The sequence below is a fragment of the Pseudoliparis swirei genome, chromosome 3 (genome assembly GCF_029220125.1).
Source record: "Pseudoliparis swirei isolate HS2019 ecotype Mariana Trench chromosome 3, NWPU_hadal_v1, whole genome shotgun sequence".
In the NCBI taxonomy this organism is placed as follows: Eukaryota; Metazoa; Chordata; class Actinopteri; order Perciformes; family Liparidae; genus Pseudoliparis; species Pseudoliparis swirei.
Window position 1 is genome coordinate 5,389,780 of NC_079390.1, and position 21,320 is coordinate 5,411,099.

Here is a 21,320-nt window from a genome sequence, read left to right on the forward strand (position 1 = left end):
TCCCCCCGCTTTAGGATTAATTTGACCCCATTCAATGTTTAATGTCGGTGTTCTTTCGGTAGTCAACAAACAAACATAAAGTGCCTCACACTTAAACTTGGAAAACAATATTAATTCTAATAATTTTCTGGAGGTTTTAATTGCTGGCGTCAAATTGAACCCAAAGGGTAAAATATGTTAGTAAATATAAAGGTAACAGGAGGGTGAAACATTGAATCGGGTCAAAATGACCCAAAGGCGGGGGGAGGGTGTAATATTGATTCGGGTCAAAATGACCCTAAGGCAACACAAGGGTTAAGGACGTGCGCGCCGAAATAAATCAGATCCAAGATGACAAGTAGGAAAACCGATCCATGGAAAATAGTCAATTTACATAACCTTTTCCACTGTAGGATATCATTTAAGTTAAATGTGGTGCTTTACTTGACCACATTTACACACTCTTTGCTCTCGCGTCTTCCCAGTAGACACGTGTACATTTAAAGTATCAATGAATCACGTGGGATGCACTTAAATAAGCGTTAGGTGCAATAAAGCATTCATTCTCTCGCGTGTACTTATACATGTATACATATATACACTACCGGTCAAAGGTTTTACAACACCCCCATTTTTCCAGTTTTTATTGAAATTTAAGCAGTTCAAGTCTAGTGAATTACCGGAACTGGTACAAAGGTCAGCGGCAAACTGCCAGAGGTTAAACAAAAAAGTTTAGGTTCCCAAAAACTGAAAAATAATGTATATTTCAGAGTTATACAAAAAAGTATTTTTCAGGGAACAAGTAAAGGTTGAACAACTCGTAAGCTGGAAGAACTTTCTGAAGAATATTTGATTTCCATTGTAGAAAGAATGAGAACGAGTGAGTTCTGTTATCTCTGCAAAAGGTGGCGACTTTTGACGAGTCAACATTTTTTATTACATTTTGTTAGACAAAAAGATTCCATGATTTATTTTTTATCTCCAATTGTTCTATGCTTTAATTTCAGATTACATTAAGAAATTAAATTTCAATAAAAACTGCAGAAATTGAGGTAATCTCAAACTTTGGACTGGTAGTGTACTTGAAGAAATGGAATACCATCGTTTTAAATGTGTTTTCATTCGTCATAGTTGTCATATTTTATTATATTCTCCATACACGTGAAGATCGAATTCAGTTCTATAATTTACACACGGGGCATCTTCGCTCCGGACCCCGGCACATTCCCAGCTCAACTCATCTGTTCCCTCCGTCTCAACCGTCCCTTTTTTTAAAATTAATGGTCTTGTCAAACTGAGCCGGGAGATACCGCGTGATGAGCGTGAACCCTTCTCCCCGCTGAAAAAATACATACAACGGTTGATTGGCTCCATATTTCAGGGGATCTTAACCAGAGGACTCATCTTTATGTATTCCAGCTGCTTCGTCTTTACACTGTGACATAAATCTATCGTCGAAGTTTCACAACATGAAAGTCACGAAGAGACGGAAAACTATTTGAATGCTGCCTTTGGAGACGTACAACGCAGGAAGGGAGGCCGAGTGCGGTTAAAACCTAAAGCTATTGTTACGATTCGTTCTCCCTTTGTCTCAATAGACTCGTCAGTTACGATCCGTAATATCGTTTCAGCATTGGCGCTGATGTGATCTTGTGTACTCAAAACATAATATTTGAATTAGCAATTATCTTCAATCAAATCTCACACAACGATATTTATTTGTGTCCTTCCCCAGGGTGGCCTGAGCTCAGTAGCGCGTGTGCGAGTCTCTGTGGTGGACATCAATGACAACCGGCCCACCTTCTACCCGGTCCTCTACACAGTGAGTCTCAGTACCCACAGTGCACCGGGAACCTCCGTTGTCAAGGTCACGGCAAATGACCCCGACGCCGGGGAAAACGGCAGGGTGACCTACCGCACAGTGCCTGCAGGAGGAACCGGTTTCTTCACTCTCAACAAGGACACAGGTGTGTGTGTGTGTGTGTGTGTGAGCTATTGTGAAATGTGTCCGCCTAAAACGACACAGATTAATTTATCTTCCCGACTTCCTCCAACAGGCGTGATTTCTCTCTCGCGCTCGCTGCACGGCAAAGCCAACACGGTGATCTCCATGGCGATATCGGCCGAGGACGGCGGCGGTCTGACGGCGCCCGTCAACGCCAGGGTGAACGTGAGCGTGGTGGGCGGCTCGGTGGCGTCCCCCGTGTTCGACCAGGCCCAGTACTTCTTCACCGTGTCGGAGGACGTCCTCAGGGGCACGGCGGTGGGGACGGTCCGAGCCGCCGCCAAGACAGGTGACGATGTCCTCTCTCTCTTCAGAGATGTCTTCTCGGCCTTTGTAGACTTGCTTCTATCTGCCTGCTTCTGGATCTCAAAGAAACCCTCATGTATAAATAATCCCTCTGTTCATGAATGTCGTGCTGTTGTAGTTTGCCGGGTGATTGGAAAGACTAAATGTCTTTTATATCCACTGTTAGATTTTGCCGCCCCCAATTCGTTTCGGTCTTTTTTTTAGGCATCAGATCAATAGAAATTAAAAGCTGGTTTCTAATTATTTTTTTCTTTGGTAACCAATATTTGACTGTGGTTTGACACCAGATGTTCACAGATGTTTCAGTATCAAGAAAAATGACGGGAAACCACTTTAAAAGTATAATTTCTTCATTTTTGTTTTTTTCTTTGGGCCATACTGAGTATTATTTTGTAAGGGGGAACCCGTGTTTCATCTTTCCGACAAGTACCAGGAGAAAAAACGCACTTCTGGGCTGGAGATGATGTATTTCCTTCTCACTCCAGCTGTTGTACAAATACTCAACCAATAAGAGCACACACTCCATGAGGAAATCACATCCACCTCAAAACTCACTTTACAGGGGATCATTTTCACTGTGGACGGATTTTCTTTCTGTATTAATGATGGATAAATGAATTTAGATGGGCCTGTAATTCTGAGTGGGAGTGATAATGAAGTGTTCTCAGTAGTGGAAAGATGAACAGTTATCTGTGTGTAACCGTACCCTCGTGCCCTTTGAGTGAATCCAGCCCTTCGTTAACACTTAGGCCTACAATAATAATAATAAACACATCACATTTCACTGCCAACTGCAAGCAGATATGGATCTGTCGTCTGAATGTTTCAATGTGTTGGATATGTTGACATTAAGCTAAAGACAATTGGATAATTAACAGCTGCATACAGTCGATTAAAACTAAACGTCTTGTGGGGAAATGTTCAGTTGATTAATCATACGTAGAAAGTAGGAAGCATCAATGCCAAATATCAGCTGTTTACAGTTTTTTCAAATTCGATTATTTGCTGCTTTTCTCTGTTTTATATTATTGTGAACACTATTTTTACCTTCGCATTGAAAATGCGGAAAGTTATGTTTTGATCGTTGTGTATTTATTTATTTATTTGTATGCGTGTTACTCGCATAACTCAAAAAGTATTAAACCAAATCGCATGAAATTTGGTGGGATGATTGATTATTATCCGGGGACCATTTGATTAGATTTTGGGATCGATCTGGTCAAAGGTCAAGGTCATGAAAAGGTCAACATCTTCTTTTTACCATAGCCCGGTACATTTTTATCCAATTGGCATGCAACTAATGCTAAAATGTTCATAATTCAATGCCCAATCTTGTGATATGCGAAGGTATGCGCTCTACCGAGTGCCCATTCTAGTTCATGATTGTTTTGCCTTCCGAGTCCTTTTTTAAAATGTCCTTCTCTCCCTCTTTATGTCTCCTCCATGCAGGCGTTCCTAAGGACATCTTTTACTCCGTCTCCTCCGGAGACCCCGATGGCTACTTCACAGTGGACAGCGCCTCCGGTACCGTCCGCACTGCCCTCCCTCTGGACCACGAAACCTGCGCTAGTCGGGACCTGGAGATCCAGGCGCGCTCCGGTTCTCCTCCGGCGTACGGAACCAGCCGAGTACGAATAACCATCTCGGACGTCAACGACAACGCCCCCGCCTTCCTCCCCTCCTCATCGGAGTCCCTGCTTTTGCCCGAGGTCACCAAAATGGGGACCGTCATCTACAGCATTCGGGCCACCGACAGGGACTCCGGTCACAACGGTCAGCTCAGCTTCGACCTGGTCTCTGCCGGAGCTGCAGGCAGCGGCGGCCAGAGGACGTTTGGCGTTGACCGCGGCAGCGGGGAGGTGCGTCTGATCGGTACTCTTTCTTATGAAAGTGTTCCGCGCTACGACCTCCAGGTGGTCGCCAAGGACGGCGGAGCGCCTCAGCTCAGCTCCACCTTCACCCTCGTGGTGCACATCCAGGCGCAAGATGCACAAGGGCCAAACTTCGACACCCTGACGTACCGCGTGGAGCTCCGGGAAAACACGCCTCTCAACACACGTTTCCTGCAGGTGCGAGCGCTCAACAGAGAGGCTTCCGGGACTGGAGGAAGCTCCTCCTCCTCCTCCTCCTCCTCCTCTATTTCCTACCGGCTCAGGCCCGACGGTGACGCCGCTGGTTTTGGCATCATGCCAGATAGCGGGTGGCTGTTCGTTCGCAGCTCTCTGGACCGAGAGGTCAAGGACATGTACCTGTTGACGGTCCTGGCGACCTCGGGTCCGGGAGGGACGGGGAGAACCGGCAGCGCCGCGGTCAGGGTGACGGTGACCGACGAGAACGACAACTCCCCGAGGCTGAGTCAGGAGAGGGTGTTCCTGGCCGTCAGGGAGAACCTGCTGGCGGGGACGGGCTTCGGAAGGGTGTCCGCAACGGACAGGGATGCGGGACGAAACGCTCGACTCACCTACAGGCTGCTGCACGCCGACAGGCACTTTCAGATCAACTCGCAAACAGGTGAACGCCATAACACGGGGCTTTTTTTTGTGTGTTTTCATTTTGAGAACAGTCATGGTAATTATGAGGCAGTTTGCTGTAATTGTGTTCCACTTGCTGAGATGTAGTGACTCCTTAAGCAGGACTAATGCCGACATGATTTCCCTTGAGGACTCAATGATTCGCTGGCAGAGAATTACATCTCCGTGGCAATTATTCCATAAGTATTGCAAGTGAGGCGCGCTAAAAGGCCTTCTCGCGCTCCCTTCTCTGTTTCTCTAGGGGAGATTAGCACCCGCCTCGCCTTGGACAGAGAGCAGCAGTCCAGCTACCAGCTTGCTGTGGTGGTACAGGACGGGGGTACGCCGCCTCGCAGCGCCACCGGCACCGCTCACATCAGTGTGCTGGACGAAAACGACCACGCCCCCAATTTCACTCACGTCAGGCCGGATAGGGAGCTGCTCCATCAGGTGAGGATGAAGGAATTAGATGAATCAGGTGACGGCAGAAAGAGATCCATAACTCAACCCATGTATGTTATGTATATATTTAGGTATATGTATATGGTTTCTCTGAAACAAGTTTTTTCGTGAAATTACAGGTTAGGGCACTTATAAGCTTGATAGCTTCAGCCTTGACCCTTTCGGTCAGCCACTTTCTTCTTTTGTTGAATTTTGATTTTTGTATATTTTGCTGATCAAAATAAACTAAACTAAACTAAACTAACCCATTGAGAAATGCTATCCCAGTCATAAGACGGCCGCGATATGTTTTGTGACCGTCGTTCCCCAACTGATTTCACTTCTACTGTTTGAGTTATCCTATAACTAAAAGTTTTCTTAAAGTTTCTTTTCACTTTTGAAGACGGGAAATTGTTACCTTCGCATTGAAAATGCGGAAGGTAATGTTTTGATCGCCGTGTATTTATTTATTTATTTGTATGCGTGTTATTCGCATAAGTAAAAAAGTATTAAACCGAATCGCATGAAATTTGGTGGGATGATTGGTTATTATCCTGGGACCATTTGATTAGATTTTGGGATCGATCGGGTCAAAGGTCATGGTCAAGGTCATGAAAAGGTCAACATCTTCTTTTTACCATTTTTTTCATTTATATCCAATTGGCATGCAACTAATGCCAAAATGTTCATAATTCAATGCCCAATCTTGTGATATGCGAAGGTATGCGCTCTACCGAGTGCCCATTGTAGTTATTTTATGTTTTTATGAGCAACAATCCGAGTATTAAAGAGGAAAAAAAGACACGGTATGGAATAGAAATAAGAGGAAGATACTGTACATAGATAATGCACAGTATGTCGGAGAGAGACAATAATATGAATGACAATCCTTCATTGTAGGTGATGGAGGGTCTTCCATCCGGGACAGTCTTAGGGGCAGTGACGGCTAAAGACCCAGACGAGGGAGAGAATGGGACCGTGTACTACTCATTATCAGGTGAGTCATCAGTTCAATTCAACCACTTATCAGAGTCTGTTTCAAAATAACCATAAGTGTCCGAGCTGATATTCATATAAGTTATCTCGTCTGAAGGCCCCAGAGCAGAGCGCTTCTCTCTCCACCCGACCAGTGGCGAGCTCAGAACCGCCTCCCCTCTGAGATCGGCCGAGCGAGCCGAGTACGTCTTCAGCGTGACCGCTGCTGACCATGGCACGCCTGGCCTCAGCTCCACCTGCCAGCTACGGATACAGGTAAACTACATATCTCAGGTTTTTTTTGTTATTTTTTTTTGTTACTGTGATTCTACTGTGATTTGTGTATGTATGTGAGATGTATGTGAGTTAAGTTAAGTGTATAAGCGACTGGATGACCTAAATTTCCCTCGGGATTAATAAAGTATCCATCTATCTATCTATCTATCTCTACATTTTAATATCCTCATCTAGTGCCTTTACATAATTGTTGGAAGTTGAGGCCAAACCCAAAACTGTCACATGGGGTTAGGGACATTACCTCAGTGCTTTTGAAATTCCTTGCTGCGACGAATCTCCTCAAACTGTGCACAATGTGAAAAGTATACCTGTCAAAGGAATTAGAAAAGCAGATAAATTTGATGAGGAGAGAAGCTGAATGTGTGCCTGTACAAACAAAGCATCTATCCAACCGAGTGTGTGTTTCCCGCTCCAAATGTGAGCGGTGTAACCGAAAACCAAGGTGAGAAACGCAGAGCTACAAGAGCTAGCCGGTCTGGACCGAGTTATTGTTCTGAACTTTTCCGTCGGGGGGATAACACGGCATATCAACATCAACGATCAGGAATGCAGCAGCAGGGGGAAAACAAGTTCTGCCACAGAGGCCACATCTAGCCAGAAATGGGCGGCGGTTTTGCTTCGCCGGTGGAGATTTGAGCTCGTTGTTTTGTGCGTGACGTGATGTCAGAGAGGAAAAAGGATGCTAATTAAAGCGGGAGTGCTCGGCTGAAGATTTTTTTTTTCTTCCTGTGCCCTGCTTGTGCGACACTGAGATTAGACAGAGGGGAAACAGCCACCTTGGAATCAAATGTTACCAGATGAGATTTGATGAGAGCCAGCTGCATCAAATCACTCAGAGAGAAAGGGAATACGCGGCGTACGGTAGCAGGCAGCGATACGTATGAGGTACGATTTCCAGATAATGATTTGGAAATAAGGTTTCACGTAGCTGTGGGTAAAATCCGACGCAGGGATATTGCCGCGTCGGATTTCAAATCACCTCCCCTCTTTGTTTGGTGGTGGGGTCTGATTGGGTTTCTGCACCGCTGCAATGTATCACAGAACAAAATAATAGGACGTGGTTCTGTTTAGTCAGCGAGTGTTTTCGGCCTTTTAGCCGAAAACGTCTGCACATCGTCAGCTTTTTTTAGTCGGCACATAAAGCTGAGCTATGCAGATCATCCATATCACGACTTGAAGACAGTAGAAAGGTGCAATTATTTACGTTCACAGATCTTGGTAATAAAATTGGTCTGTCTGTGTGTGTGTGTGTGTTTGATGATGAAACCAGAGCTTGTTCAAATCTGCTTATGTCTGCTGTCTTGGAGGCGCTTTGATCGAACCCTGAGGCTGTTGATCAGAGTGCCGCCGAGAGCCCCCCCTATCACACACTTGTTTCCCTTCTGAACACACTGTGACATATGGAGGCAGCACTTATCGCTCTGCATTCTTTAACTGCAATAATTACATTTTTTCCCTTCGCATTACGCCCTTTTATTATTTGTCAAGGATCTCAAACCACGCTTCTCATGTTGGAGTCAGAATGCAGCAGAATCGAGATAGTTACTGGAAGGAATGTACATAATGTCTTCATGCACAATGAGGACGCCTGTGAGGGCTATTATAGTAATAACAACAAGACAGAAACAGATTACAGGCCGAGGCTGTGTTTAGGGAAGGGCTGTGAGTGAAGGCCATATAGCTTCTAGTCTGCAGAATACCAAAGGAAATCAGATCCAGCAATATTAACTTCATACGCCTCTGTTTTGGGATAGATACACAAGGAAAAGGAAAAGTCGATTACTTTCATGACATGATCTGACTCATCATGATTAAGTAAAAGACGTGCTTGGTGAGCCTGTTTGACCTTACTTTCCTCTCCTTCAGGTTCTCAGCTCATCTCGGGCCAACCCCAAGCCCAACATGCTCTCCATGACCCTGAACACAGTCGAAGGAGTGTCTCCGGGCTCCATCATTGGCTCCGTCCGTCCACATGACCAGCATCAATCTACCGTGTTGGAAGGACAAGTGACCTACCTGGTTGTCGGGGGCACGGACCGGGATGGGACTTTCATGGTGGACCGCTTAAAGGGCGATGTGTATCTGGTGCGCGAGCTGGACTACGAGAAGGGCTCGAGGTACAGGCTGCACATCGAGGTGTCGGACTTTTCCCGGGCGTTCCCCAGCAGCCACCTCGTGCTGCTGGATATCGACGTGCAGGACAGCAACGACCATGCTCCCCAGTTCACGGAAGACCCCGTAACCATTGTGATCCCAGAGAACATCGAGCCGGGGGCTTCGATATACACCTTCCAGGCTGTGGATCAGGTGGGAAACAGAATATATCATCTGCATAGAATGTGTGTCATGTTAACCTCGTGATCGATCAGCCAATGTCCGCTTACAGGTTATCTTCTTTTGAAGGAACGGAAACTAAATGTGATGAAATATCACTTTTGGTCAGTAATACTTCCGGATGAAATCAAGTTAAGATTCATTCTGGAGCACCGAAAAAAAAGAAAGGTTCCAAAATTCACTCTTGGAAGAATGAATATAAATACAGCTTAAAAACAATGCATATGCCTCCAATCGTAGTTCATAATGATCTTTCTGTCTTGTGATTTGGCTTTTTACTTGCAAAATAAAAATGTCCACTCATGGTCTAATTCATCAATTTCATTTGTTTGTATAGGATGGCAGTGGAGCCAACAGTGAGCTGCACTACTCCATAGAGCACCACTGGCCTGACACGCCAGACCTCCTGACCCTTGACCCCTCCAGCGGAGTTCTGACCCTCGGGCAGAAGTTGGATCGTGAGTCGACGCCTTTGCTCTACCTCGTGGTGCGGGCCACAGACCAGGCAGTGGATCCTTCCCAGAGGCGCTGGGGTTCGGTCACCGCCCGGGTGTTTGTGACGGACGACAACGACAACGCTCCGGTCTTCAGCTCTCCGTCTGCAGTCAGCGTGATGGAGGATCAGCCTGTCGGGTGAGGAGCTTGTTTTTTTTTTTTGGTACCGCAGTTTCCTGGCGAGAAGAACTTCCGAGAAGGCCGTTAAAAATAATGAAATGCATTTTTACTTTCATGGCTGAGCTGGTTCTAATCCAACATTTTATTTGTGTCTTTACTGACAGGTTTGTGATCTTGTACGTGATGGCTCGAGATGAAGATGAAGGAGAAAATGGCAGAGTGTCATACAGAATTCAGGCAGGCAACAGCGCTGGCCGCTTCAGTCTGAACCCCAACACTGGTGAGTTTTATGTTTAGCATGAGTCACAACATCTTAAAATATCCTAATGTTCCAATACTATAAACAGTGTCTGTGGAGATTTCCCATAAATAGACAATTTACACTCCATAAAGAAATGATATGGGTACAATTCCCCGCATCATTTCGTGCATTTACAATCCAGCTTTGAATGATTTAACACAGCGCAGCGCAGTGTTGGTCCTTTTCTGTGAGGGTTATTACTGATTGATAGAGAATCAACGTCCCACCCGTAGAAGACCTCTGGATGAACACAACTTTCCACAAGATCGTAATCACCCACTGAAGTGCTGCGTCTACAGGGTCCCAACTGCTAAAACACTCATAACCCTCATAACACTCTTTACGAGATGATATTTCAATGCCCTCGAGTAATTTTTCACTCGAATAATGCATTGCCGTTCTATTTTCTTGACGGATTCCTTCATGGGAAGCGATCTTAATTTGGTCTTGGAACGTGGACACCCTTTGATATCTCATATATGTGTGTGTGTGTGTGTGTGTGTGTGTAATCTCATCATCATCTCGGTGGTGTGGGTGTGCTCACCACTGACTGAGATGGGATTAAGAACCATAAAACACTCCTAATGCAGATTCCAGATGTAAGAAAGTATTTGCTTCATTACCGTCAAGTGTCTGGTGCATTAGAAGGGTTGGTTTCCTTCTGGTTGGTTTCCTTCTGGTTGGTTTCTTTCTGGTTGGTTTCCTTTTGGTTGGTTTCTTTCTGGTTGGTTTTCCTTCTGGTTGGTTTTCCTTCTGGTTGGTTTCCTTCTGGTTGGTTTCCCTTCTGGTTGGTTTCATTCTGGTTGGTTTTCCTTCTGGTTGGTTTCCCTTCTGGTTGGTTTGTTTCTGGTTGGTTTCCTTCTGATTGGTTTCCCTTCTGGTTGGTTTCCCTTCTGGTTGGTTTCCTTCTGGTTGGTTTCCCTTCTGGTTGGTTTCTTTCTGGTTGGTTTCCTTCTGGTTGGTTTACCTTCTGGTTGGTTTCCTTCTGGTTGGTTTACCTTCTGGTTGGTTTCCCTTCTGGTTGGTTTCCCTTCTGGTTGGTTTCCTTCTGATTGGTTTCCCTTCTGGTTGGCTTCCTTCTGGTTGGTTTCCTTCTGGTTGGTTTCCCTTCTGGTTGGTTTTCCTTCTGGTTGGTTTCCCTTCTGGTTGGTTTCCTTCTGGTTGGTTTCCCTTCTGGTTGGTTTTCCTTCTGGTTGGTTTCCCTTCTGGTTGGTTTTCCTTCTGGTTGGTTTCCTTCTGGTTGGCTTCCTTCTGGTTGGTTTCCCTTCTGGTTGGTTTCCCTTCTGCTAGTTTTATAACCACTTGTTTCTTATATGACCCGTGATGTCGCTTTAAAACTTGATAAAACCCTTTTCTCATGCTGTTTGGCATATATAAATTATATTCTATATCTGATACATAAGTTAAATAATCATATTACACACCATTTCATATGGTTTCAGCAATGCATTTATTTAGCTAAAATTCAGTATGGAATTGGAAATGTTGAGATATTTGGTAGAACTAAAATTTGGTAGAAGTTTCATGTGAGGCAGGTTCCCAAAAATGTAAATGTTTCTTAAAATAAGTCAGTTATGTCACTTTTCTCTCAACTTTTAGTTTCTTTTAACTCGTCTTGGACTGTGTTTTTTGTTTGTAACTATGTGTTTCATATGTTCACCTGGTTAACTAAAGGTTTCAATAAAATAAGCACCTTTGACCTACAGTACGGTTGGTGCTGTATCAGTACACTATGTTTGCTCCAGAGGAGAATGAAACTAAGTAACTGAGGACATGTTTTGCATCTGTTTGCATTTGGCTGCATCGTGGGAGCTATAGAGCAAAACCACACGGCAACATCAGAGCCTTACACACAATGTATGTATTTGGCACGCCAATGCGTTTGTAAATTACATATGTTGAAGGCACCACATGCCAGCTAAACTTGTACACTGCTGTGAAACAGTAAACACACACACACACACACATACATTTCATATAGCCTCTTACTTCTACTGACCCCTCCTTGTACAGTATGTGTGGGTGATGACAGACGTGTGGAGCGTTGACATAAAGAAATGACTGTAACTGGAGCCAGAGCCTGAGAAGTGCCGGTTTTATTCACAGACACGATGTGAACAAACTCAGTTCAATATAAAACACACATAAACACATCAACTAATGCCTCGCAGATTTAAAGTCTAGCAGATACTAAAATGCTGTACTAAAAAAAACAACTAACTAATTTTAGAGGAGATTGATTTGAGTTGGCGACTATGTGGTTCCAGGTTGTACTCTGGACTCAGAGGATGCAATGAAGCATGTATTCACATTTTATTACATGTTCAAAGTGTCATTATTTAAAAGCTTTGGCTGTGGTACCTCACTGACTATGGAAAACTCTCATAAAGCAAAACTGTAAACGAAGGTTTTGTTTTTACTAGGGTTGTGAAACGATTAAAATTTTTAATCGGGTTAATCACAGGTTTTTGTGGATTAATCATGATTAATCACATATTACCGATATTCTCGGTATATTTTGTGAGAACATAGAGATTTATGACAAAAGACGGATATATACATTTATACATTCTTCTATACAATGGTGCTGCAACTCAGCAGTTATTTAGCAGTTTTCTTCCATATGGAACATTAATACATCTTCATCCTAAACAGAATGTTTAACCCTCCTGTTACCTTTCGGGTCAATTTGACCCCATTCAATGTTTAATGTCGGTGTTCTTTGTGGTCAATTTGACCCCAGGCTGTTTTTCACTGTGTCAAACATATCAGAAATATCAACTTTTTTATTTATTTAAAGGGCTATTTAGGTAGTCAACAAACAAACATAAAGTACCTCACACTTAAACTTGGGAAACAATATTAATTCTAATAATTTTCTGGAGGTTTTAATTGCTGGGGTCAAATTGACCCCGAGGGTAAAATATGTTAGTAAATATAAAGGTAACAGGGTTAGGGTTAAACAGAGCATTTTCCTCTTGTTTGTCAACCATTAACTCCACCATGATACAATCTAAAGGTGGACAGATTGACAAGTGTTTTTTTTTGCTCGGTCCCGATGCGCGCGCACGGAGCTCTGTGGCGCGCCAGACGGAGATCGATAAGTGTTAACGCAACGCGAAGAGACAGAAATGACATGCTGCTGTGGAGATACGATCAACAACAGACGTTTAGTTTAATAAAAGAACAAAGACGTGCTATAGAGAACATGTCAGGGGGCGGGCCAATCTTTTTACTGTCATGCGATCTACCGACACTACGCCGCGATCGACTGGCAGGTCGCGATCGACGTGTTGAGACCCTGATCTACAGGAAGTAAAAGTCGTAACAAGGTTTCCGGAGGTGAACCTGCGGAAGGATCATTACCGATGAACAGACCGTCTGCATGAGAGCGGACAGAGTTCAGATTGAAGTGGTGGATTGGAAGCTCATTTTGCAAGTGACTTTTTTTTCATCCCAACGACCAACAACAGATGGATTGGAAGCTCATTCTGCGCATGCGTTAAATGCGTAAAAAAAAAAAAAACTAGTTAAACCTGTAATTGGATTAACTGAGTTAACGCGTTATTTTTCACAGCACTAGTTTTTACTAGTCCTGTTTTTACTAGTCCTGCTCGGCATACAAATACCGCCTCTCTCCGGTACACAGAATGACATGTTCACATGAATAATCCAAACACACACTTGTGAGAAAGTATTTAAATGAGAATATACATTGTACGTGATGTAATCCAGGAAAGGTGGTTTTACAACCTTTTCTATTTTGTCTCTCTCTCTCTCTCGTAGGCTCTCTCTCCGTCCTTAAAGCACTGGACCGGGAAGAGCAGGACATCTTCAATCTGACCATTGTGGCAGAGGATCATGGGATACCTCAGCTGTCCACCTCCCAGGTGTTGTGTGTGCAGGTCATTGACGTGAACGATGAAGCTCCGTTGTTCCAGCGAGCAGAGTTTGATGCTCAGGTGATGGAGAACCAAGGACCAGGAACAACTGTGTTGACCGTTACTGCCACTGACCGGGATCAAGGTTGGTTTAAATGTGGCATATTATTACTGTATAGTCAAAGGACAATAATAATGTTTAGATATACATAGACTTAAAAAATAATTTTAAAATATATATATATATATATTTACGTATTTTATTTATATATATATATAATTTTTATAATATATAAAAATAAATAATAATAATAATATATATATAAATAAATAAAATAATGATATACTGTATATATATATACAAAATCTATAAAAATAAATACATATTTATTAAACAATAGATATGTATATATATTTGTTTTTTGAAAGTCTATATATGTATCTCTAAACACTATTGTACATTATTGTATTGAATGTAGCATACTTTCTTCATTGCCAGTTGAGCACAGCCATTCATCCGTATTTTTTATTTGTGTCTGTTTTAATGCAGGTTCCAACGGCCAAGTGACATATGGAGGTGTGACAGAGGAAGGCTTCATCATCAACCCGATGACAGGAGTCATCACCACCACGAAGGAGCTGGATGCAGAGCTTCAGGATCACTACACTCTCACTGGTACTACGAGATCCATCGTCAAACTCAAGCTCACTGATTCCCACAGAACACCTCAAATAGCCTACATTAGTTTAAAATGTTGAATGGGTTCCAACATTTCCCCAGCTTAAAAATGTGTATCTTTCACCAGTGTATGCCAGGGATGGAGGGCTGCCTCCTAACTTTGCCAAGGCTGTGGTGCGTGTGGAGGTTCAGGATGTGAACGACAACACCCCGGTGTTTGCAAGGCCGTGGTTTGGACTGGAGGTGCCGGAGAACCAGGCCGCTGTAGAGCTTTGTTTTCTCAAGGCCACTGACCCTGACTCGGGTCCTGGTGGAGAGCTGGAGTACAAGATCACTGGTGAGAAACTGGCATTGTGTGTCCAGTCCAAATATGTTATCATAATGGGTTTTTAAAGAGCTAGTTCACCACAATTGCTATAATTGCTGTATTATTGCTGTGTATTGTTGCTGGGTGTCAAATGTGGAAAAAACAATATCCGGGAAAAGGCTGTGAATTTTTTTAATTCTTGGTATTTGTCTTTTTAGCAGTTTTGCATGGACCATTTTTAATGATATGTGAAGTTGTACTGACAATGTTTAAGAATATACTTGATACATCATATATAGAGGACACATACAGCATTGGGACTAATGTATTGCTGTTGACAGTGCTCTAGTCCTACTATATGAAAGATTATATCTCCAAACACCTACGCTAGAGCCGCTCCTGACATTTTTCTGTCTTATTTGAAATATAGTATATTCCATATATCTGCCTGGAAAGCACATTCAAACTCTGACTTAAGTGCAGAGTTGGCAGAGATGCTTTTAACACTGTTGGATTTTGATTAAAAAAATTCTTCTCCCATATGAATTCTCAATCCAGCTGGAGACCCTGATGGAGATTTCCACCTGCACGCCAGCACGGGAGCCCTGTCCACGTCACGCGGCCTAGACAGGGAGACCGGAGCTAAATATACTCTGGAGGTGGTGGCCACGGACCGAGGCAGCCCCGCTCTCAGCACTACGGCCATGGTGGAAGTCCGAGTGCTGGATGTCAATGACAACAGCCCTGTCTTTAACAGAAGTAGTTATGCTGTGGAAGTGTCAGAGGATGCTGCAGAGGGGACCAAAGTCCTGGGGGTAAGCAGAAATGGGAATGTAGATCATGCTTTGTTAAAAAATATATATATATATACACACATATATATGTATATATGTATATACAGGACTGTCTCAGAAAATTAGAATATTGTGATGAAGTTCTTTATTTTCTGTAATGCAATAAAAAAACAAAAATGTCATGCATTCTGGATTCATTACAAATCAACTGAAATATTGCAAGCCTTTTATTCTGATTTATTGCTGATTATGGCTTACAGCTTAAGAAAACTCAAATATCCTATCTCTAAATATTAGAATATCATGAAAAAGTATACTAGTAGGGTATTAAACAAATCACTTGAATTGTCTAATTAACTCGAAACACCTGCAAGGGTTTCCTGAGCCTTGACAAACACTCAGCTGTTATAAATCTTTTTTTTTACTTGGTCTGAGGAAATATTAAAATTTTATGAGATAGGATTTTAGAGTTTTCTTAAGCTGTAAGCCATAATCAGCAATATTAAAAGAATAAAAGGCTTGCAATATTTCAGTTGATTTGTAATGAATCCAGAATGCATGACATTTTTGTTTTTTTAATTGCATTACAGAAAATAAAGAACTTTATCACAATATTCTAATTTTCTGAGACAGTCCTGTATATATGTGTTTAAAAAAAGTATTGTATTCATTTTTATATATTTTTGTATATATATATAATTATTTCATATATATAAAATCTATAAAGATAAATTATATATATATATGAAAATATGGTAAACATTTTGTCGTATTATTTATTTTTATATATGTTGTAGATATATATACAAAAATATATAAAAATAAATATAATTTTTTTAAACAATATATATATATGTTTCTTGTATTTTTATGTATTTCCAGGTGTCAGCCACAGATGTTGATGATGACCTGAATGGGAAGGTCCTGTACTTTCTAAGCAGAGAGGCACACGGAGCGTTCAGTGTGCATGAGGTCACGGGTGCCATCACCACATCAGCACCTCTGGATCGGGAAAAATGGGCGTCATACAGCTTCCAGGTTTTTGCTGTTGACCTTTCACCTGCTGAACCCAGGAACACCTCTGCTCAGGTAAATAATGGGTTTTAGATGTGGAAGGTGTTTAGTTAACTTATTGTTTTGAATTTATGATTCACATGTATGATTTAGGAGATTTTTCTATATTTTATGAGTACGGAATTAGCAATTAATTTTGCCCTTTTCATGTGACCTCTTTCTCCTAGGTCACAGTCACCGTCCTAGATGTCAACGACAACACCCCCTTCTTCCTCCAGGATCCGCTGGTCATCGAAGTGTCCAGCAGGCGTTCCCAGCGGGTTCTGGCCACCATGAAGGCCGAGGATAAAGATTTTGGAGCCAACGGTTCAGTTTTTTACCGTTTCGCCATGCCAGTCCAGGGCTTCAGCATCAACTCCCTGACTGGTGAGATCCAGGCCACCAAGCCACTCGGGGATCTGACCCAGGCTCAGAGGACCCTGATCGTGGAGGCCATGGACCAGGGCAGTCCAGCTCAGTCTGCCCAGGGAGTGGTGGTGATTTACGTGAAGGAGGTGGAGTACAGCGGTATTCGCTTCTCGAGGAATGCCAGAGACGTCAGCCTGCAGGAGAACGCCATTCAAGGTCCGACATTAAAACTGTATTAATAGAAATTATAAAACAAATGTTTCTCCCTTTACACTTTACTCTCTCTGCGGTCACAGTTAAGGAACATTTTCTTTGCTCTTCTTCAAAAATGCAGGCACTGCCGTGGCTCAGGCTCAGGCTCAACACCCGGATGGCACACGGAGAGGCATCAGCTACAGCCTGTTCAGTGGGAATAGAAGGCTGGCCTTCCAGATCAGCTCCTCAACAGGTGAAACCTAAAATGAGACGAAAAGGATATGTTGATTAAAGAAAATATATACGTAAACAGTTAAATTAGCCATTTGAGGATGTTGTTACTTGATGATTTTTGTCATTTTCCACTTCAAATCTTCAGGTGAAATCATGGTGCAGAGCTCCAAGGGTCTAGACTTTGAAGACACCCCCAGACTCCGCCTAGTTGTGAAGGCTGAAACAGTGTCTTCCACATCTTTCATGGCTATCAACTTGATCCTGCAGGATGTCAACGACAACCTCCCTCGCTTTCAGCTCCAGAACTATGTGGCGTTCATGAGAGAAACACAGGGATATGAGATGCCAATCATACAGGTATACTTCCTAATATAAACACTGAACAATAAACTTGAAGACCACTATCAGAGAGCAGACTTCTGCTAAGGAATAATAATGTATTGATCGTTTCTGTGATTTGGACCCGCCCTAAAATGTACTGGGTTCTTCATTCATCAGTATTTTCTCTTTTGTCCTGCTGGAAAAAATACAGGTATTAGGCTTACTGAAATTCTCTCAAGAGTCAACATTAATTTACCCTTTTTTTCCCTGTCCCCTGTCTTCCAGGTGATGGCTGATGATGTCGATCAGGGCCAAAATGGTCAGGTGACATACTCCATCCAGTCATCAGGCAGGAGCGGCCTGTTCAAGATCGACCCGATAACAGGGAGCATCACAACGGCGGCCATTATGGACCGTGAGATCTTTACCCAGACCAAGTGAGAACAGATCTGTGGCTGAATAAACATCGCAAACATACCGGTCTATGTGCACAATTTGAGGATGGATATACACTACCGTTCAAAAGTTTGAGGTCATACAGACAATTTCGTGTCTTCCATGAAAACTCACTTTTATTTATCAAATGAATTGAAAATTGAATAGAACATATAGTCAAGACATTGACAAGGTTAGAAATAATGATTAATATTTGAAGTATTAATTTTGTTCTTCAAACTTCAAGCTCAAAGGAAGGCCAGTTGTATAGCTTATATCACCAGCATAACTGTTTTCAGCTGTGCTAACATAATTGCACAAGGGTTTTCTAATCAGATATTAGTCTTCTAAGGCGATTAGCAAACACAATGTACCATTAGAACACTGGAGTGATAGTTGATGGAAATGGGCCTCTATACACCTCTGGAGATATTTCATTAGAAACCAGACGTTTCCACCTAGAATAGTCATTTACCACATTAACAATGTATAGAGTGTATTTTTGATTAATGTTATCTTTATTGAAAAAACAGGGCTTTTCTTTGAAAAATAAAGACATTTCTAAGTGACCCCAAACTTTTGAACGGTAGTGTATATGCTAACCGATTATTGGCAGTGTACAGGCAAAGTCAATTGTATTTACACACCTGTAAACATGTATAGAAGGAAAGAAGATGCACCATATCATGAATCCTATTCACTCAACTAGTTTGTGTTTCGATAGCTGGTGCTCTTCCATGAGAATATGTAACCGAGGTGCAATGTCCATCATTATATGTTTCTTTTTACACTTCCTCTATCATCGCCAATATAGAATTCAACACATGTAAAAAGAGCCTTTTTGGAACCCCCCTTTCTTTTTGTCCACAGGCTTGTAGTTACAGCAACTGATAGAGGAAGTCCTCGACTGGCTGGTTCGGCCACATTGACGGTGATCATTGTTGACCAGAATGACAACAGTCCCACTATTCCCTTGCATCAGGAAATACGCATCCCAGAGAGTAAGGACTTCAATTGGAAGGAATTTTGATCTTTAGGTTATATTTCTTAATTTAGTTTACAGCAAATGCATTAAATTCAGAAAGCAAATTGTAAACCTTCCTTAAAAAGAAGGTCTAAGGATATTTAGTGTTGTGAAACATTATTAATTTTTTTTTAAAAATGCACAGGAAGTTAAGTGCAGTTTTGTTCAATCTCTTTCTCTGTCTCTCAGATATGTTGATCGGCACAGAGATCACTCTTGTGACGGGTAACGATGTCGACTCCAGTCCCGCCCTCTCCTACTCCTTGCAGCTGGACCCGACTGCCTTAGGCAAGTTTGGGATCCACCGCTACAGCGGAGGCGTATCCCTCACCGCCCCTCTGGACTTTGAGGAGAAGACGTGGTACACCCTGACTGTCAGAGCCACAGACAGCCGGCACCAGACTGAGGCTAACATTACAATACTGGTGGAGGATATTAACGACAATGCACCATCATTTACCCATGATCTCTATCAGGTAGAGTGGACTAGAAATCCAACTTACGCTCTGTTTTATGCATGTACATTGATTATATATCAAATTAAACATGTGCTGTAAGAAGTCCGATGTGTCTATTGCTGCCTGAGGAAGTTTACAGAATACGTGTATTTCATTTTGTTTCATTTAAGTTTGTTGAAACTCAAATCAAAAACTTTCTCTGCAACAGATTACAGCAGGCCGAGAACATCGCATTTATAGACATGTACACACGCTGTAAAAAACACATATACAGTCTTAAGGTGGACACTGACGGGCTGATAAAAGTTAACTGCTTAATATTGACTGGGGAAAGGTTGCATAGATCAGCCTGTATAATATTGACTTCTTTGTCTCAGGAAATGACTTCAACATTAGCGCAAGGAAAAGAAAAACAGGAATATAAATATTGAATACAATGTTCCCCTTTCTGAAATTAGTCCCTGTTCACTTTTGGGAAATGTATTACAGTAGTTATGCACATTGTTGTCACCCTTTTTTTGGGGGGCCTGATGCTCAACATGAATATCTCTGTACCTCAGGTAACTCTACCTGAGCACACACCGCCAGGAAGTGTAGTCGTCACGGTAACAGCGACTGACAGGGACTCCGGAGAGAATGGAAAGATCACCTACAGAGTGACTTCATCAACCCAGGAGGGTTTCTACATTGACCCCAACAACGGTAGACATCATTTGCATCCTTCCTGAAGTTTTTCAGTTTTAATAGAAAATCATGAGAAGATGATGAGTGAAATAGTGGGGATTGTATATATTTTCCGTTTTAGTCTGTCATTTTAGTTTGTCATACATTGATATCTAAGCGTCTTTGAGTACTATGAAAAGCGCTATAGAAATTGTATGTATTATTATTATTATCATATATAATTATTTATTTTTTTAAAGCAACTTCCCCGACACAATGTCTAAATCCCTCTCTTTGCCCTCCAGGAACCCTGTACATCAATCACGGAGCGGAGTTCGACCCTGAGCGTCCGTCAGTCAGCGTTGTTATTGAAGCTCGTGATGGAGGGTCGCCTTCGCTCTCTTCCCTCACCACTGTCCAGGTCCAAATCTCTGACGTCAATGACAACGCTCCTGTGTTTCACCAATCAGATTACAGGTCAGTCCACATTCATTCGATGTCTCCTAGAGCAAGACACTTAACCCTGAATTGCTCCCTGTAGCTGTGTCTACGGTTACATGAATGTAAGTTGCTTTGGATAAAAGCATCAGCTAAATGCAACGTCATTATATTCTGGATGTGTTGTGATGGAACCTAAACCAGCTGGCCTTACAAATTGGATTTCTTTCCGTCTTCAGGGCTACAGTTTCCGAGGACACCATCCCAGGATCGACAGTTCTGACCTTTGAGGCCTTTGACAGCGACCTCTCACGAGAAAACTGCGGCTTCGACTTTGCTATTGCCAACGGAAACGAGGGAAATGCATTCCAGATTGAAAGCAGCGTACGCTTCCTGGAGGGGCGGGGCTTTCAGACAGTCGGGACTCTGCTGTTGGCCGAGGGGCTTGACTTTGAAACCAAGCCACTTTACAACCTCACGGTGGTCGTGTCCGACCGCGGTGTACCCCAGAGGAGCTCGAGTGTCGCCGCGGTGATCACCATTGGCGATGTGAATGATAACCCACCAGTGTTCAGCAGAGCAGAATACGCCGTGTCGCTGAGCGAGGGAGCCGCCGCCGGCACTGAGATCATACGACTGACTGCTACAGGTGGGCAAAAGTCTTCCGATTGTGTCCAGTTATCTCGCATTTACTATTCCCTTTTCC

At 42.8% G+C, this 21,320-nt stretch overlaps 1 protein-coding gene across 2 annotated transcripts in view; it reads left to right on the forward strand.

The window, feature by feature from the left end:
• LOC130213423 (protocadherin-16-like) overlaps positions 1–21,320 on the forward strand; it is a 96,971-nt gene that overhangs the window by 71,717 nt on the left and 3,934 nt on the right. For both annotated transcript variants that reach the window (XM_056445044.1, XM_056445054.1), the window contains exons 6-28: positions 1,715–1,946; positions 2,037–2,273; positions 3,740–4,801; positions 5,063–5,250; positions 6,142–6,238; positions 6,335–6,492; positions 8,380–8,820; positions 9,185–9,480; positions 9,627–9,742; positions 13,550–13,789; positions 14,195–14,320; positions 14,451–14,660; positions 15,189–15,445; positions 16,307–16,513; positions 16,666–17,062; positions 17,181–17,294; positions 17,421–17,632; positions 17,882–18,033; positions 18,902–19,032; positions 19,245–19,531; positions 20,074–20,215; positions 20,482–20,653; positions 20,854–21,263. In XM_056445044.1, the coding sequence (XP_056301019.1) occupies positions 1,715–1,946; positions 2,037–2,273; positions 3,740–4,801; positions 5,063–5,250; positions 6,142–6,238; positions 6,335–6,492; positions 8,380–8,820; positions 9,185–9,480; positions 9,627–9,742; positions 13,550–13,789; positions 14,195–14,320; positions 14,451–14,660; positions 15,189–15,445; positions 16,307–16,513; positions 16,666–17,062; positions 17,181–17,294; positions 17,421–17,632; positions 17,882–18,033; positions 18,902–19,032; positions 19,245–19,531; positions 20,074–20,215; positions 20,482–20,653; positions 20,854–21,263 (5,884 nt within the window). The remainder of the gene's footprint in view (positions 1–1,714; positions 1,947–2,036; positions 2,274–3,739; positions 4,802–5,062; positions 5,251–6,141; positions 6,239–6,334; positions 6,493–8,379; positions 8,821–9,184; positions 9,481–9,626; positions 9,743–13,549; positions 13,790–14,194; positions 14,321–14,450; positions 14,661–15,188; positions 15,446–16,306; positions 16,514–16,665; positions 17,063–17,180; positions 17,295–17,420; positions 17,633–17,881; positions 18,034–18,901; positions 19,033–19,244; positions 19,532–20,073; positions 20,216–20,481; positions 20,654–20,853; positions 21,264–21,320) is intronic.